This window comes from Rattus norvegicus, chromosome 15, assembly GCF_021556685.1.
Source record: "Rattus norvegicus strain SHRSP/BbbUtx chromosome 15, alternate assembly SHRSP_T2T, whole genome shotgun sequence".
Taxonomy (NCBI): Eukaryota; Metazoa; Chordata; class Mammalia; order Rodentia; family Muridae; genus Rattus; species Rattus norvegicus.
In genome coordinates this window covers 6937666-6955533 of record NC_141548.1, presented here as the reverse complement: position 1 = coordinate 6955533, position 17868 = coordinate 6937666, and the positions used below count along the sequence as shown (strand labels likewise).

Here is a 17868-nt window from a genome sequence, read left to right as displayed (position 1 = left end):
GAATATTTCCCTGATTTCTTTCCCATAGTTGGTTTTTGGTATACAGGAAAGATAATGAGTTTTGTGTGTTATTTTGCATTCTACTACTTTAATGAATGTATTTTCAGCTTTAAGAAACTTAATTTTTTAGAGACAAGTTGTCTCTATTTAGGATCACCTCTAACTAATTCATATTTGTCTTTGCATTTTAAGTATTTCAATCCACATTATTTCATTTTATATTTTCAGATGATTATGAGGGGAATTTTTCCCAGATTTTCTCATGGTATGATTTGGATTGGCATAAAGGAAGGCTAAGAAATTTTGTGTGTTCCCATTGTATTGTGCTTTTATGAATGTATTTATCAGTCTTAAGAGATGGTGATATTGGGGTTGGGGATTTAGCTCCGCGGTAGAGCGCTTGCCTAGCGAGCTGGGTTCGGTCCCCAGCTCCGAAAAAAAAGAAAAGGAAAAAAAAAAGAGAGATGGTGATACATTTTTTAGTTTTAAAAATAGTATCACGTCATCTGCAAATGAAAAGATTTTGACTTCTTCATTTTTCATTTGGGTTACCCAAGTTCACCACCCACCACTGATGCTTATTGTTATTTATTCCACTTTTCCTCTGGGTTTCTCTCTTGTCTCTTTTCATTGTTGCTACTCCCCCCACCCTTTGTCCATCCTTCCCTGCCTCTACCTAGGTCCTTCCATCCTTCTGCCTCCCATGATTATGTTCTTCCCCTTTTAAGTGGGTTCAAGCATCCACAATTTGGCCTTCTGACATGTTACCCTTCGTGTGATCAATGAATTGTATAGTGGGTCTTCTGAACTTTTGGGCTAACATCCATTTGTCACTAAATACATCCCATGTTATGTCTTTTTCGATCTCTGTTACTTCACTATTTTCCAGTTCCATCCCTTTGCCTACAAAGTTCTTGGTGTATTCATCTTTGATACCCGAGTACTGTTCCTCTATTTGAATAGAGCGCACTTTCTATATTAATTCCTCAGTTGAGTTGAGGTCTATCGTGGTTGTTTCCAGCATTTGACTAATATGAGTAAGGCTGCTATGAACATATTCATCCACACGTCCTTGTCATATGTGGATCAGGTGTGAGTATATGCGCTGAAGTGGGTGGTAAAGCTGGGTCTTCAGGTAAAGCTATTTGCATTGTTCCCATTATCCTCCACATTGATATCCAGAGTGGCTATACAGCTAGTAATCACACCAACAATGGAGGAGTGTTCCACTTTCTCTACATCCCAGCCCACTCTGCTGCTGCCTCAGTTTTCTATCTTAGCCATTCTGATTGGTGTAATGAAGGATCTCAGGTTCGTTTTGATTTTCCTTTTTCTGATAACTAAGGATGTTGAACATTTCTTGATGAGTTTCTCAGGCATTGAGATACCTCAGTTGAGAATTCTTGGTTTAGCTCTCTATCCCAGTTTAAAAGTCGGGTTATTTGGTTGTCTGGGAGTTTACCTTTTTGAGTATTTTGTTTATTTTTAATTTTGGCACACTCTCACATGTAGGGTTGGTAAAACTCTTCTCCGAATCTGTAGCTTGCTGATTTGTCCTATTGGCAGTGTCCTTTGCTTTAAAGAAAGTTTTCAGATTGTTGAGATTTCATACATTTACTGTTGATCTTAGAGCCTGACCCTTTGGTATTCTGTTCTGACAACTTTCTCCTGTGCAAATGTGTTCTAGGCCCTTTGTGACACTTTCCCTTCTATTAGCTTCTGCATGTTTGGTTTTATGTGGATTTCTTTGATTCACTTGGATTTGAACTTTGTAGAAAGAGATAGAAATGGATCAATTGGCACTCAACTACATGCAGACCACCAGTTAGGGTAGCATCATTTCTTAAAATGCTTTCTGTTATGTTCAAAGTCCTCAGTCATCAGGGAAATGCAAATCAAAACAACCCTGAGATTCCACCTCACACCAGTCAGAATGGCTGAGACCAAAAACTCAGGTGTTAGCAGATGCTGGTGAGAATGCAGAGAAAGAGGAACACTCCTCCACTGTTGGTAGGATTGCAAACTGGACAACCTCTCTGGAAGTCAGTCTGGAGTTTCTTCAAAAATTGAACATTGCACTGCCTGAGCACCCAGCTATACCTCTCCTGGGCAATACCCAAAAGATGCTCCAACATACAGCAAAAACACATGCTCCACTATGTTCATAGCAGCCGTATTCATAACAGCCAGAAGCTGGGAAAAACCCAGATGCCCTTCAACAGAGGAATGGATACAGAAAATGGGGTACATCTACACAGTGGAGTAGTACTCAGCTATTAGGAACAATGACTTCATGAAAATCTTACAGCAATGGAAGGAACTAGAAAATATGATCCTGAATGAGGTAACCTAATGACAAGAAAACCCACATCATATGCACTCACTGATAAGTGGACATTAGCCACAAATCTCAGATTACCCAAGATGCAATCCACAGACCACATGAAGCTCAAGAAGGATGACCAAAGTGTGGAAGCTTCAGTCCCTCTCAGAAGGGGGAACAAAAATACTCACAGGAGGAAGTGTGGAGATGAAGTCTGGAGCAGAGACTGAGGAAAGGCTACCCAGGGACTGCCCTAACTGGGGATCCAGTCTATATACATCCACCAACCTCAGACAATATTGGTGATGCCAAGAAGTGCGAGCTGACAGGTGCCTGATATAGCTGTCTTCTGAAAGGCACTGCCAGAGCATGACAAATACAGAGGCGAATGTTTGAAGTCAACCATTGAACTGAGAACAATGGAGGAGGCAGAGAAAGGATTGAAGGAGCTGAAGGCGTTTGCAACCCCATAACAACAATAATACCAACCAACTACAGCTCCAAGAGACTAAACCACCATTCAAATGGTACACATGGACAGACCCAGGGCTCCGGCAGCATGTGTAGAATAGGATTGACTTGTTGGGCATCAATGAGAGAAGAAGCCCTTGGTCCTGTGAAGGCTCTATGCCCCAGTGTAGGAGAATGTCAGGGCAGGGTGGCAGGAAGTGTTGGGTGGGGGGGAGAACACCCTCAGAGAAACAGGGTGAGGGGGATGGGGTAGGGGGATATGGGTGTGGAACAGAGAAAGGCTATAACATTTGAATGTAACTAAAAACAAATAAAGAATGAAAAAAATTAAAAGGCATAACAAATGCAAAAGATTGGGGTGCCATTCCATAGTCGTGATGTGTTTCTTCTGTGAGAACATACTGGTTGTCACTTCTCTATGACTGTCTTCTTATTTGAAAGTAAATAATGGGATCATCTGTGGAGTGGTTAGTAAGAAAAAAAGCATTGCCTAACATGAATAGGTCCCTCCAGAGCATATGCTTAATATTCTAGGTATAGAGCAATTAGCTGTGGAGGGGGGATTAAAAACAAAAACCAAACAAAAAACAAGAACGTCAACGATTAACATAAATTTTGAATCCTGGGATTAATGCGTGTGCTGACTTTGATCAGCTTTGTGGATGCTTCTAATAAACACACACGTCCTATCACAGTTCTAGCAGTCGCCAGCAGAGGGAGCTGTGAGGTAGTGTGTGCTTCTTCCTTTCCAAGACACCCCAGTGTGTGCTTCTTCCTTTCCAAGACACCCCATGGCCTCAGGCCTGCATCCAGTGAGCTGGAACTAAGAGCAGCCTGGTTGAAACTCCTGCTGCCATGGCAGATTCCGCAGGAACATTTTCCTTTGCCCACAAGGAGCCTGTGTGGAGGAGACCTCTTGGCGGGGTCCTCAAGGACTCTGCATGTCCTATTCTACAGGGAGAAGCCCAGATAGGTCTTTGAGAAAGGTCAGTGAGTTGTTGGGGGAAGTCTCTGATTGTGTGGCCGAGGGCCTGGAATGGCTGAGATAATGGCTGCTTCCCTGAGGGCAAAGGATAGACCTTCTAGGGCTCTGACCTCCTACTTTATATTTTCACCTGGTGGCTTATTATTCATATTTTCTTAATGGGATACGACTATGGTCTTGGTGAGCATCTTGTCTCTCTGATTCTCATTCAGTTCTTTGTTGTCACAGACTTTTTGAGCTTACTCCAGCCCCTGGGACTTATTCATACCTCCAAATTTCTCTGACTTTTGGGATTTCTAATATTTGTGGCAAACTGAGTGACAAAAGCAATGAATAGCCTGGTGTTCAGTGCATATGGATCTGTGGGTGTATAGATACCATAAGCCTCTAGGATACACTCTAGGAAAGCAGCAGTGTGCTCTTAGGTCCCCTGTGTGACCTCACTTAACTTTGCCAATTTGTGGGCTTCTATTCTGCTGCTCTCAGAAATGGAAACTCCTGGAATAGATGTATAGTGTCCCATTACCTTTGTCATTCTTAGGATATTAGTGGGAGTAAGTTTGATTGAAATATACTCTCAAGAACATTATCCAAATCAGTGCTTCTTGTGTGCTGTCTATATGAAGTACCAAGTTCACAGACAGATCTGCATGAACTTCCCAAAGCCAGCAAATTGGAGCATGAAGAAAGCCCAAGGCATCCATTACCAGCATCCTCAGCACCTGCCCCAGGACAGGGTAAATTGGCTTTGGTGGAAGAAGGGATCTACTGTGATAGCTGGCCCTCATACACCCAGAGAAGAATATACTAGGAGAGTTGGGGAAGGATTGTGGGAGAGAGTAACCGGGTGTCAGGGGGCAGTGAGCAGCTTGCAATGTGAATAAGTAAAATATGTATAAATAAAAAATAAAATAAAGTTCTTTAACAAAATGGGACACCGTGTAATGTTGTAGTAACTCTACTATGTTTACACTAGCTAACACTTTAACAACTAGAGTGACTAGACATGATAAAGTAGGATGCCTCTGTCACTTACAAATACTATTTACACAGCAAAGATAAATGCACGACTTGCAGCCCAAAGATCGATTGTTTCCAGCACATCTATGTGACTCTCCTTCCCTTTATCAGGACTCTGGAGGCCTCTGTTCATCCAGGTCTCACAGATCATCCAAAAGGCAGTCCCTTACCAGCTCTGGTCAAGTGCCCTTGTGCTCTTGGTAGACCTCTGCTCAGGCTGCAGAGGCACTGAAGGGCAGCCTTTTCCATGCGTGGGAAGCCATTATTTCAGCCTTTCCAGACTCTCTGCTACCCAACTGGAGACTTCTGCAGAGGCCTGTCAATCTCAAAACCAGAAGCTTGGGTAATCCAAAACCCTAGGATGCCATCCTGCACTCATGATGTGTTGATTACCTGAGACCATACACGTTAACTCTCTTCTTCATGCCTGTTTTCCTTCTTTGAAAGTAAATAATGTGATCATGTGTGGTGTGGGTGGTATGAGCAAAATCTTTACCATGAAGAATAGGGCCATGAAGAGTGTGGACTTAACATTCTAGGTACAGAGCAAATAGAGGGAATTACCAAAGAAAACAACAGGAATTCTAACAACAATTGCAAAAAAAAGAAGAGAAAAAAGAAAAAAAACTTTATGGGTGCTGGGATTAAAGGCATGTATCAACTCTGACCAGCATTGTAGGTATTTCCAATAAAATATTAAAAAACAAAAAAACCCGATTATTCTTTTAGCAAGTGCAGCAGAGAAGACTGTGAGAGATCATGTGCTGCTACCACCATGCTATGATTCTGTAGCAACAACTTCCTTGGTGATAGGAGCCTGTATGCAGCAGGCCCCTTGGTGGGACTGTCATCTCAAAAAAAGATGCTTCAGTCATCCAAAAGATTGGACTCCAGTATACTTCAGGCCAGGAAAGAAGCCAGCCACCAAGAGTGAAAGAACAAAGGAAAAATTACATTGGAAAAATATGTGCCTTATTTGGAAGAAATGACCCTAAACTTCTGAAGCATCCATCATCTCCACACCTCTGTTTTGAGCTTTGTATAGCGATGTTGTCCAACTCCAGGTGGGAGTCAGAGGCAAAGCCCTTCCCAGAGAAGACAGACGTGTTTTTGACTCTTATGTCTGTGAGGTTAGGAGGCGTCATAGCACAGATTGAGCTAACCTAGGAGAAGAACACAGAAGCCACAGATGACAATGCCAAATGGACTTTCCCCTGAACTTATGGACCCACTAAAATTGAGGTTTAACCTGACCTCAGGCCCTTCGACTCCCTGCCCATCCTGCTGATTCTTATGTTTGCTAGGAGTAAAGTATCAAGGGGCAACCCCCAATATCCTCATGCCTGGACTTGGAAATTAAGGAAGACAGATATTGGAGAAGTGATGGCTGTCGGGCTACAATGTAGGAACACGCAGTCCAGGTTGACCTTTACTCACTGATGACCAATTTAATTGTCTGGCTATATTTGAGAAAGGGATGATGTCCTACTTAATATGTAAAAGAAGGTATAGAAATTTATGATTTTATATTTACCCTGTAGTTGATCCCCTATATTCCAAAGAGAAGGGAGTTTTTATTGAAAAAAGTAGGATTATTAACATTGACTTTGTGAAATACATGGACGTGTATGTGGAAATAGTACTGGCTATCAAGGAATGCACAATAAGCTAATATTATCCAGGTTTTATAAAATTAAAATTATAGGAGAAATATATTGGCCTCTAGGAAACAGGAAAACTTTGGGAATTGGACTGTATGTATGTGCATCGTCTCAGGTGTAGATTTATTATTGATAGAAATCGTCCTCATTTGTGGTCCCTAGAGATTTAGATACGAACAAAAATCTCTTCTCCAATTCAGGGTTGTAATCAACTCTCCCCATCAAGAGCATTGATGACATCTGATGAAGCAGAGAGAAATATCTAACTCTGGAGGAGAAGTTGCCAAAGGATATTCCCTGGGTCACAGGAGAGGCTGCAGAAAAGGGCCCCATAGAAATTGGTTGCTTTTGGGAGAGCTGGGTAGCAGGTAGGCCATAGAACTTCCCAGTGACATCATCAGTAATGTCTTCCTTGGACAATCTCTTGTATCTAAGAGAGCACTAGAATCTTCTGTGACGTCACCAGTGTTGTGGTGACACAAACTGCCTGTGGGATTCCCTCAGTGCCTTTTGGGTTCACAAACAGGCATGTTTCACCAGCTGCTCAAGCTAGTTCAGAAGGAGAGGGGAGATCAAGGAGAGACCAGACCGAGGCAGAAGAAAGCTGGCCTCCTGTCTTGTAAGTACAGAAGAATGAAATCATTCTGGGGAAGGCACAGTGAGTACTGGGTAGAGTCGGGGAACTTCCTCCAGGAGGTAGGTTTGAGCTGTGCCTTTCAGGAGTCGGCCTTACAAGCAGGAGCCTTGGAATTTGTCAATTGCAGACCAAGAGTCAAGAGTCCTGATGAGTAATTTGACAGAGAGCCAGGAATTGGCAGGCCTGCAGCTTCTTTTCTATGAGCTTTTTAATTTTACTGCCAAGGAATGCCAGGAGGAAGCCCTATGAGGATAACAATGTGCCCATTCATGGTTGGGTGCTGAAGCACTTCATCCTCTAGATTCCTGTAGGTTACTAAGTCTGTGATGACAAGAACAAGGAAGGATGCACCCCCTAGTCATGAATTGAGGTTGCAGACACTTTAAGCTTGAACACACGATTAGGGTTTGATGGTGCTGTGAACTCCAGGATTGACCTGCTCCACGTCTGATATCTGCTGACAATGTCCCAAATCTTTATGTCTGAGGTAGATTCTATCTTTCAGTATGAGGGATCATGTAATAGTGAGTGAGGCTTATGTATGGCAATGGAGGTTGGGAAGAGGGAAATAGCTTAAGAGTCCACATTAGAGATAGCTTTTCTTCTCTTTCAGGGATTCAACAAGTCTCCAGCCTTTCCTCTTCCTCAACCTCCATTTTGAGACTCAGAATGGTCTTTTCTACCCATGGGCTATCCAATATGTACATTCACTTGTGTTTATCTATCTACAGGGTTTATTCAGAAGGCATCATCAGAAAATTTCATCAGTAACCATGATAAGCGTATAAAGAAATTGGAGGAACTAAAATCTGAAATCCAGAAGTGTAAAATCGAGCGGGATGAACTTTCTCGAATCCTGGACCTTTATGTCAATGATGGTTTGAACTACAGGTAGTCATTATGCCCTGTAACCTACTGACTGTCTTGTGCTCTCTCTGCTAAGCCAAGATTTCCTCACATCCAGAAAGTGTTTCACCTCTCATCCTGGACTTTAAGGAGCCTTGGCAGGTGCTGGCCTGTGAGAGAAGCTAGGTGCTGTGTGTTTAGGGTCAACCTCTCTTGTACTTGACCCTGAGCTCCTTGGAGTTGGATTGGATTTTTTCAACAGCTGGAAGGACCTGGTCACACTTGCTGCATCTAAGTGTGTGAATGAAATGCCTGAATGTCCTCACTCTTACTCTGATTTTGGTCATTATACACTGATTCTATGGCACCTTTATGATAAAGTTGGCATTCTAATTATTTTTGTATATGGGTTGGTATGTATGGATGGATGTGAAAGTATTTGTGTGTGTTTTGCTCAGGATCAGGGAGTCTGGGACCTTTGATTGGGTCTGAGGATTTGTTTGATGAACAGTTTGCAGGTCATGATAGTGATGAGTCCGTGGAGGCCGTCATTGATCAACAGAGCACTTTGCTCCTTCTGTTTACCTTGCTGGCACATAGGGCTCTCCTGAGAGGAGGAGGTGTTATGAATCCTCTTCCCTGTAAAAAGTAGTTACGGCCTCTGGGAGTCATGTAACAAGGATTGAGAATCTCTGCTTTCAAAACAAGAGAAATGTCATCACACATCTTTCTGTTGGACCCAAGGCTGTGGCACAGACTGGAGGAAATATCTTATATTTCTTACACAACTGTTCAATTCCTTCATGCTGACCTGACCAGATCTTGAAAGTCGGCTCCCTCCATTTGGTCCCCTGGCTCTGCCGTCCAATGCCCAGGATAATGAGTTTAACCAGCACCAATAGGAAGGAGCAAGTTTGTGTTATATAAATGGGCTTAGGTAGTCCAGAGAACACTCTGATTTCATTTATTTATTTATTTATTTATTTATTTATTTATTTTCCTGCTTTGAACTTTATTTTCTTTTTTTTAATATCCAAGGATGGTTTATTGTGACCTAGAAAAGGTCACTGTGGGAATAAATTCTTGGCACTTGTTATTCCCAAAGAAGCAGCTCTCAGACTTTCCCTCCTCCTATACAGAGGGTCTTTATAGGACCATATCTCACCAGCCTTTTAAGGAGCCCTTATTTCAAAACAAATGTGTGCTGATTTGCAGAGAAATATTTTCTATGGGAGAGTGAGGGTTTGAGTCTCACTGTTGTGTTTTTGCTGTGGTCTTTGAGTTTTCCACTTTCTTCCCTAGCCCCCATTCCTTGAATTTGAATTTTTTATTGGGTATTTTTTATTTACACTTCATCTAATTCTGAACTCATGAGTTCAGACAGTTATTGTTCCTTGGGTCATGTTCTAACACAGGCTGAGTGTTGAATTGCCAATGCTTAAATCCCAACATGAGATGAGAATGATGGATATGCATAAGATGACCAACTGGATAAGTGATGCCATGGAGAAGTACAAGGAGCTCACACAAGAGAACAATTCCTACCGGTGAGTCACTGACAGAAAGGAGACCCCAGCACTAGGCGGGAAATACTTCTGTCCAGCTATGACTTTGAAAAAAGATCTGTGGTCCATGAGAAACACATGGAAAGATTGTATAGCTGCTGGTCTTCTATCATCCCTCAGAGGGGATTGGCCCTCCACCTGCCAATGGTTTTAGAATACCATGAACACATAAGCACCCATATGCACCATTTCCTCTTCTTTGATGTGCATATACCGTCTTAGTGTCAGGATTTTCTGAAGTACTTTGATTCCCGTGGAGTGCGGACTCGGGATTTGACCTGCCTCTAATTGGTGCTAACATGCAAACTGTGGCTCTAGTCTGGAGATGCCTGGGGATGGGGCCCTTGAAGGGATGATTGTACTTGCAGGAGTCGCAGGCAAACAGAAACTGCCTGGGATTTACCATTATTTGTTTTTGATTCAGCATCAGAAACTTCCACCTCCTGAATGAATGCAATGAATTGAAGAAGAATGTAAGGATTTTGATGAATGAGAACAGAAAACTGCTAGTGGAGCAGACTGAACTGCAAGCATCCTGTGAGGAGGGAAAGAGGTTCTGTGAGGAGGCCAGCAAGACCATGTACACCGCAGATATTGAATCCTTGTGTCCTGTTGCTTTTGAGTAAATCGAATGTATCCTTGTGAATCAAACAGTGATCTCGAACTCGTCACTCTTAAGAACCTTCTTTATTGAAGTGTGATGTAACCATCTGAAATCCCACAGCTCTCAGGCAGAGATGGATCTCTGCATTCTCACAGGGATTGGGCATCACAATGACTTCCCAGTCAGACTGAGATACAAAGAAAATTGTACTTTCAGTGTAGATTGTGTGTCCAACTCTGAATACCAACTTCATGATGAAAAAAATCAATGCAGTATCCTTATCAAATATTTAGTGACCACTAAAATATACTCTTTTGTGGATGAGAGTGTTGAACATATTAATGGAATATTCATCAGGTGTTCTGTAGTATCTCCCAGGAAATAAAACAATATTATAGGGAGTATAGAAGCAGTCATGAAACAGAATTGCTTGCTTTTGGTTTCCTTCAAACATGATATCATTTGTAACTGAACAGAGGAGATAATAAATTGCAAGAGCTTTCAGGGGATAGGGTTTTTATGGTTGGTTGTTTTCTCGTTCTTCTTGATTAGGATGATGACTTTTGTTCTTGACAATGTACTATGTTCCATTTGGGATTTCAACTCAAGCAGACCACATAGTTTACAATTCAGTTTCTAGATTTCTTTAAAAGCTGGACAAAATATCCAGGCAAAGGTGCCCTATGAGTTTTCTCCTTTGGTTTTCCCCCCTTTGGGTGCTTTTGTTTTTGTTTGTTGTTGTCGTTGATTTATTTTACATTTATGAGTGTTTTGCCTTCTATAGGTCTGTGCATGCTGTTCCCCAAAGGCCAGAAGAGGTCATTGGGTTTCACCTGGAACTTAAGTGACAGAGGATTGTTAGGTGCCCTGCAGGTCTTTTGAGAAACAAATTCTCAAATGATGAGCCATCTCTCCAGCCCCTACCGTGGACGTTTGTCCTTCATCGTGTTCCTTACTAGTTGCAATGGATCATACCTGAACAAAGTGTTTCTTGAGATATGTAGGGACACATTTATGGGGTCTGCATGCTAATTATCTAGACTTCCAGGCATCTATGTGAAGTTTTTAGTTAGGGTTTCACTACTGTGAACAGATACCATGACTAAGACAAATGTTATAAAGGACAGCATTTAATTGGAGCTGGCTTAAAGGTTCAGATCTTCAGTTCTTTATCATCAAGGTGGGAGCCTGGCAGCATCTAAGCAGATATGGTGTTGTAGGAGCTGAGAGTTCTGCATCTTCATCTGATGTTTGCTAGCAGAATCCTCAGTTTCAGGCAGCTAGGATGAGGGTCTTAAAGCCCAGACCCACAGCGAAACACCTGACCCAACAAGCAAATACCTACTCCAAAGAGCCATACCTCATAATAGTACCACTCCCTGGGCCAAGCATATACAAACCTGCACATTCCACTCTGAGGCTTCCAGAGGCTTCTTCAAACATATGAGACGATGGGGGGCCACATAGTGGTGTTTCTGAGACTTACTTTTTCAATTCAATTTATCTGATTTTCTTAATCTAGGTCTCACGCAGAATCTTCAGACAAATCCAAAAGGTAGCCACATTCTTTACCATAAAATCTCCCCAAAGAGTCTCTAAGCAAATATTGAAATTCTTCACAGAAGGCTTGGGACAGAGTCACACAATTTAAACCACTTTCAGCAACAAAGTCTTCCATATTTGTTCTAGGATAGCCCATTAAGCCCTATTTAAAGCATTCCCACAGCTTTCCAAATCCAAAGTCCCCATGAAAGAGCCCGAGTTGGAACAAATCTGAGGCCAGTGGGAAAATTCCACCACCAACCTCTGAGCACAGAAAGACCCCTCCCTTCCAGGAGGAGTAGAGCTAGTGTAGTTCCTGCAACAGCTGCAAACCAGACTGTTGAAAAAGCCTCCTGTGACTCCCCATCCGACACCCTCAGAAAGTCCCAGAACAGCCCACTGACTGCCAGTGTATTTGGAGGTTGCCTCTCCCCCCTGATTGTACCCTATATAGTTACCTTTGTCCAAATTCTGCCCCAATTTTTTGAATTCTACCCTAATTGCAAGTATATAACTCCCTGGTAGACTCTGCTCAGGGACTTCTCTCTTTGAAATGGGATGACCCCGATATTTTGGAATGACTAAACTCTTGCCTTTACATAGATTTCCTCCTCTGTGAGTGACATTTCAGGAGGTTCAGGTAGTGGTTCAATTTGTACCTCATATTTTGTGTATTGGCCAGTAAACTCACCTCTTGGAGGAGACCCACAGGAGAGTGGTGAATCGGGGAAGTGACAGCTTGAGCGATGTACCACAGTTGTCTATGTTGCCTCTATCTAGCTTCCATGTGTTCTGCTTTTGGTTAGATTCATATGTGCAAGCTTAATGAGGGCTCGGACAGCCTCAGTAACAGGACTTTGATCTGGCCAGTGGCTGGAGCAGAAGGCCTGAGTTATCCTGTCCATGGCATGGACAGGCTGGTCTGTGTACTTCAGCTGCGAAAGCGGGTACTTTGTGTTAGTTGTTCTTTTGTTTTCTGTGTTCTTGGACTTGGACTGACGAAATTTTTTGACATGGGACAGGTTCTTAGGACTAATGACCACTTAATGTAACTTAGAGTGGCCTGCTTTTGATGTTAAATGGCCACAGGACCTCCCCAAGGTGTCAGCAGTAGAGGATATAGTGTTTCAGAAGTTTTCCCTCCTCCTCCCTGCTAACACTTCTTTGTCAACGTGAACAAAATCTGAGTCCAGCCTAGCGGTTAGCTCCATCCGTGTTGACAGTGTTAGCTTTGGGGCTGGAGAGATGGCTCAGTGGTTAAGAACACTGACTGCTCTTCCAGATGTCCTGAGTTCAATACTCAGCAGTCATTTGTTGAGTTTCTTTTTCCCTCAGGACAAGCTCCAGGCTTTACATTTCTCACCGGTTTATCCCCTCTTCCCCTCTCCTTCTGCCTAGGGCAGACACAGTGCAGTCTGGCATCCCAGGTCCATGACAGGAGAGGCCCCAAGTGGTCATATGTATCCATTAACAGAGTTTGCAACTGACTCCTGGTCACATCTTTTGTTCAGTAAATGAATATCCTTCTTGCCAAGAGAAATGCATGCTCCCTGTCCGAGTAAATGTGGTCTCTGAGTTTTTAAGATGAAAAAGATTTATTGTATATAAAGAAAGGGGGTGCCTCTGGTAGGCTCATGTTGAGGCATCTCTTCCCCTGAGGGACCAGCCACAGGATGGCATAATGTAGAATAAACTGTATTCAGGACATGACACCAACTCCCCCGAAAAGTTCTTACAGGTTCTCTTCACCACAGACATAGGCCAAGAAACTGGCCCTTGGGCCCACAGGGAACCCACCCAGATTGGTTGTTTAATGGGTGTAAGGGTTAGGGATCTCCTCCAGATTTGCCACCAGGCTCTGCAAGCAGGTTTAAACAATAATTGGCCAGTGTTTAGATATGATATGAAATAAGAGAAAACAGAGAACTCTAGTACACGGCGTTCTTCAATTAGTGCCAAATATTAGATAAAAGTTACAGATACAAGCTAATAAAAGTTGCAAAGATTATAGAAGAGTGCAGATTAGACAAGAAGAATGAATTAGAGCCCCTCTAGCCAACAAAGCCCTGGATCCAGGAGAAAAGACTACCATAGAAATGGCCAATGGCTTATTTATCATAGAAACTGGACTCAGTGACAGCAGGATTGCCTGCTTATTATTGTTGCCACAGCACTGTTGGATAAAGATGCAGATAAGTTAACTTTGCGACTCATCACACACACACACACACACACACACACACACACACAAAATTCTGATTGTTGTTCAGTAATGCCTACAGGCTTCATTTTCAGACTTTCTCAATTTACCATGGCTTACATATTTTCCAGCCACCTGTTTCCCCGAACCGTGCATTTCTGCTGCCCGACCTTGACTTGGACTGTCCACTCCATCAAAGTGATTCTCCTCTGCCAGAGACAGAACAGATCTGGTTTATTAACAAAAGCAGCTTTACCCATGAGGGTCAGAGGAGAGCAGGGGCAGTGGTGACACTGGAAATGGAGGTAGTCTGGACTCAGTCTGTTCCTCCAGACACTTCAATTCAAAAGGCCAAGCTAATAACATTAACACAAGCCCTCATCATGGAAAAAGAAACCAATGGCTAGAGATAACACATGGGCTAGCAAGGCCGCTAAGGACATAGTCTTAAAGAAAACAGCATCTCTAGATTGGATACTGTTCTATCTGAACCACCTAGATCAACTGATATATGGAGAAAAAGAAATTAAATGGGATGGTGATGATCGACTGAATGTAAGCTAATATTATCCATCTCTTTAACAAGAACTCTTCTCAGAAAGATCCACAGAGTCACTCACTTGGGAGTAAAACGAATGACAAACTTTAAAGCTTATCAGCTGAGCAACACTCCCAGTCACCCCAAATATCCAAACTCCTGACTGAGAGGTAAGAGCCTGGAGGCCTCTACTGGGAAAATTGATTTTACAGAGATTAAGGAAGAAAGACATGGCTCAAAATACCTGCTGGTTTTTGTGGACATTTCCTCCTGGATAGACGGATAGAGATACTAGAAGAGATTTTCCCAGATTTGAAGCACCTAAAATAATAGGACCAGATAATGGGCCTGCCTTCATATTTCAGAAATGTCAGTGACTAACTAAGATCTTGGGGACAAATTGGAAGCTTCATTATGCATATCATCCCCACAGTTAAGGGCAGGTAGAAAGGATAAATAGAACTCTAAATTAGACCTTAACTAAATTAGCATTAGAGACTGGTGGAACTGGATGATGCTCCTTCCCTTTGCCCTATACTAGATGTATATGGCATTCTAGCCCCCGTTGTATCCAGCCTACAGTTGGCAGCTATTACAGAACTGAAAATGATAATTTAATACTTAAGGTCAGCGCTACTCAATAGGCTCATGACTATGTTTGCCCTAAATTATGTGCCCTCAATACCCTGGCAGTCCCCTACATTGGGGAAATTATCCTTCACAGGACCATGAAGTTAGGGTTTTACTGCTGAGAACATATAGCATGACCAAAGTAAGTTTTATAAAGGACAACATTTAATTGGGGCTGGCTTATAGGTTCAGATGTTTAGTTCAATATCTTTAAGGTGGGGACGTGTCACCCTCGAAGCAGGTGTGGTGCTGTATGAGTTGTGAGTTCTCCATCAGAAGGCTGCTAGCAGAATACTAACACTCAGGCCTTTCTCTGACCCCAGATATCTTAATCAAGCAACTGGCTTTTGAAAATGCTAGTACAGTAGAAAAACACTGTCTCAAAAACCAACCAACCAACCAAACCAACAAAGACAAATTAAAAACAGCAGCAACGGGGTTGGGGATTTAGCTCAGTGGTAGAGCACTTGCCTAACAAGCGTAAGGCCCTAGATATGGTTCTCAGCTCTGAAAAAAAAAGACAAAATAAAAACAGGAGCAGCAGCAACAATAACAACAATAAACGAAAGAAAGAAAACACCAATGCATACTCTTATGTGACCTTACCTCCAAGTTATTTCTGAATTGTAAATAAAAATGCCTATAGTCAAAAGCTGTGCAGAATTAAGATAGGTGTTCCCTGGTGGTTCCAATTGGGGGTGGGAGACCATGACAGACGTGGTAGAAAGAAGAACATAAATAGAGGAGAAGCCACCATGAGGTAAGAATCTTTAAATAATGGCCATGTGAGTTGGCTAATTGGAGTGAAAAGCATCCCAGACAAAACCATGGCAAATTATATAACAGAATTATTGGAAAAATATGCATAATAGTATAGAGGATAGCTATCTGCCCAGTTCTTGTGCTAATTAAGGATTATCATAGATATAAAGCTAGTGTGAATCTTTTATCCAGAAACTAACTGGGCAAAGGATGGGCAGAAATCCATGGTTGGGATCAAATACTTTCTACACACAAAACCAGATTCAGCACCTAGAATTACAATCTTCCCAAGCCCAGATAACTACAGACCAGCATAGAAACACAACCAGTAACAGCCAGGGCATTCAAATCTCTATTAGAGCCCATCAACACTATGACAGAAGGCCCTGAATATGTCAACATGACTGAAGAACAATAATAAAAAAAGACTGTAAAACAGCATTTGCACGTATGGGAGAGGCCTTTAAAGAGAAAGTAAAGAAATGTGTGAAAACAATAACTGTGGAAGGAAATGAATAAAGAAATCCTAAACAGAGAGATGTGGATGAGTAAAATGTAGGAACTCAAATAGTCTCTCAGAGGCAGACCTTAATAACAGACTCCAATAGATGGAATAGAGAACCTCAGGCATTGAAGAGATGATAGAAGGAATGGATACATAGAAGAAATCTTAAATCCAAAGGGAGGAAAAGAGTGGAGGGGGGAAAGGAATAAAGGAAAAGCAAAGGAAGAAAGGAAGGAGGGAAGTCAATCCTGGAAGAAAACATCCAAGAAATAGACAGGATTTTTCTGCAAAATAACAAATATAATAATGATAAAGACAATAAAGTATATAGGAAGGATGAAAATAAACTTGGGTCAAAGGCAAATAAAACAAAAAACAAAAACAAAAACCAACCAACAAACAAACAAACAAACAAACAAAAATTCTCAACAAAATCACAGAAGAAAATGTCCTTAACTTAAACAAGAGACTCATCAAAGTAAAAGGAGCACACAGTATGAAATAGACTGGAGTCGAAAAGAAATTCCCCTGGGCATATATTTCCTAAGACAGTGAAGATAGAGAACAAATAAGAGTAATAAAAGCTGCAAGGGAAAAAGTACTGGTAACATACAAAGTCAGTCCTCCTATGAGAATCACACATTACTTCTCCCAGAGACTCTAAAAGCCAGAAGAGCCTGGATAGATTCACCGAAGACTAAGAGACCAGACTAATAAAGTTGGATTTTTGTTGACCCAAGGGCCTCCCTTCTTTTATCACATACAATATTATTAGATACTTCCTAAAATTGCCTTCAGAGCTTCTTTGAGGAAGCCTGAGGAGCTTAAGACCTCTGATAAAGTATTTTGTACAAAAGGACCTGCTTCCTTTTTCCTTATTTCTACTACAGCAGGATGGAGGCAAAGTTTTTTGCAAACTACTTTTAATAAGTAGCCCACATCATAGTTAATGGAAGAGAAAAGTTATTAGGATATGGGGGAAGAGGACCTGTTCAGCAATAGTTCTTCAGGAAGGAGCTTGTTTTTCTTTGGCAGCAGTTCAGGACAACAGCAAGCAGCAAACCTGACTCCAAAGGGGATTTCACATGGGAGGAAAGCAGGAGTGTGGTGGAAACATTGTGGCAGCGGCTGTGCAGACTCAGGAGCTCCTGCTCAAGCTGCAACAAAGCACCCTGTGCTCTGAAGCACAGCAGCTTAGCCAGTTAGCTGGAGACCTGGCTCTCCCCCTGCCTGCCTTACCTGGAATCCGCACAGGATACAAGAGGACAAACAACTGTGCCCAAGCTGAGCAAGCAGCACAAAAGCGCCTGTGAAGGACCCGCAGGCAAGGCCTTAGTCAGCTTCATCGGAGCAGAGAGTCTAAAGTCTTTTCCTCCTTCAAGCATGGCACCCCAGCCCATTTTCTTTCATTCCCTGCCTTTATTTTGATGGCTTCTACTTCCCTTCATAAGTTTGTCGTTTAGTTTCTTTTCTCTCTTTTTTGTTTCTTTGTTACTTTCTTTCTATCAACTAATATAAAGGACCAGCAATTTGATATTTCTAACCTAATATTTGTTGTGCTTTATGCCGTGCATATTTG

General features: G+C 42.1%; 1 protein-coding gene across 1 annotated transcript; it reads left to right on the top strand.

The window, feature by feature from the left end:
* The first annotated feature begins 6919 nt into the window (after positions 1-6919).
* On the top strand, positions 6920-10145 carry LOC148000761 (uncharacterized). The gene is made up of 4 exons (XM_087587035.1): positions 6920-7079; positions 7829-7988; positions 9359-9490; positions 9933-10145. Exons 1-4 carry the CDS (start codon positions 6989-6991, stop codon positions 10132-10134), a joined length of 585 nt encoding a protein of 194 aa, XP_087443161.1. The 5' UTR covers positions 6920-6988; the 3' UTR covers positions 10135-10145.
* Positions 10146-17868: the final 7723 nt, after the last annotated feature.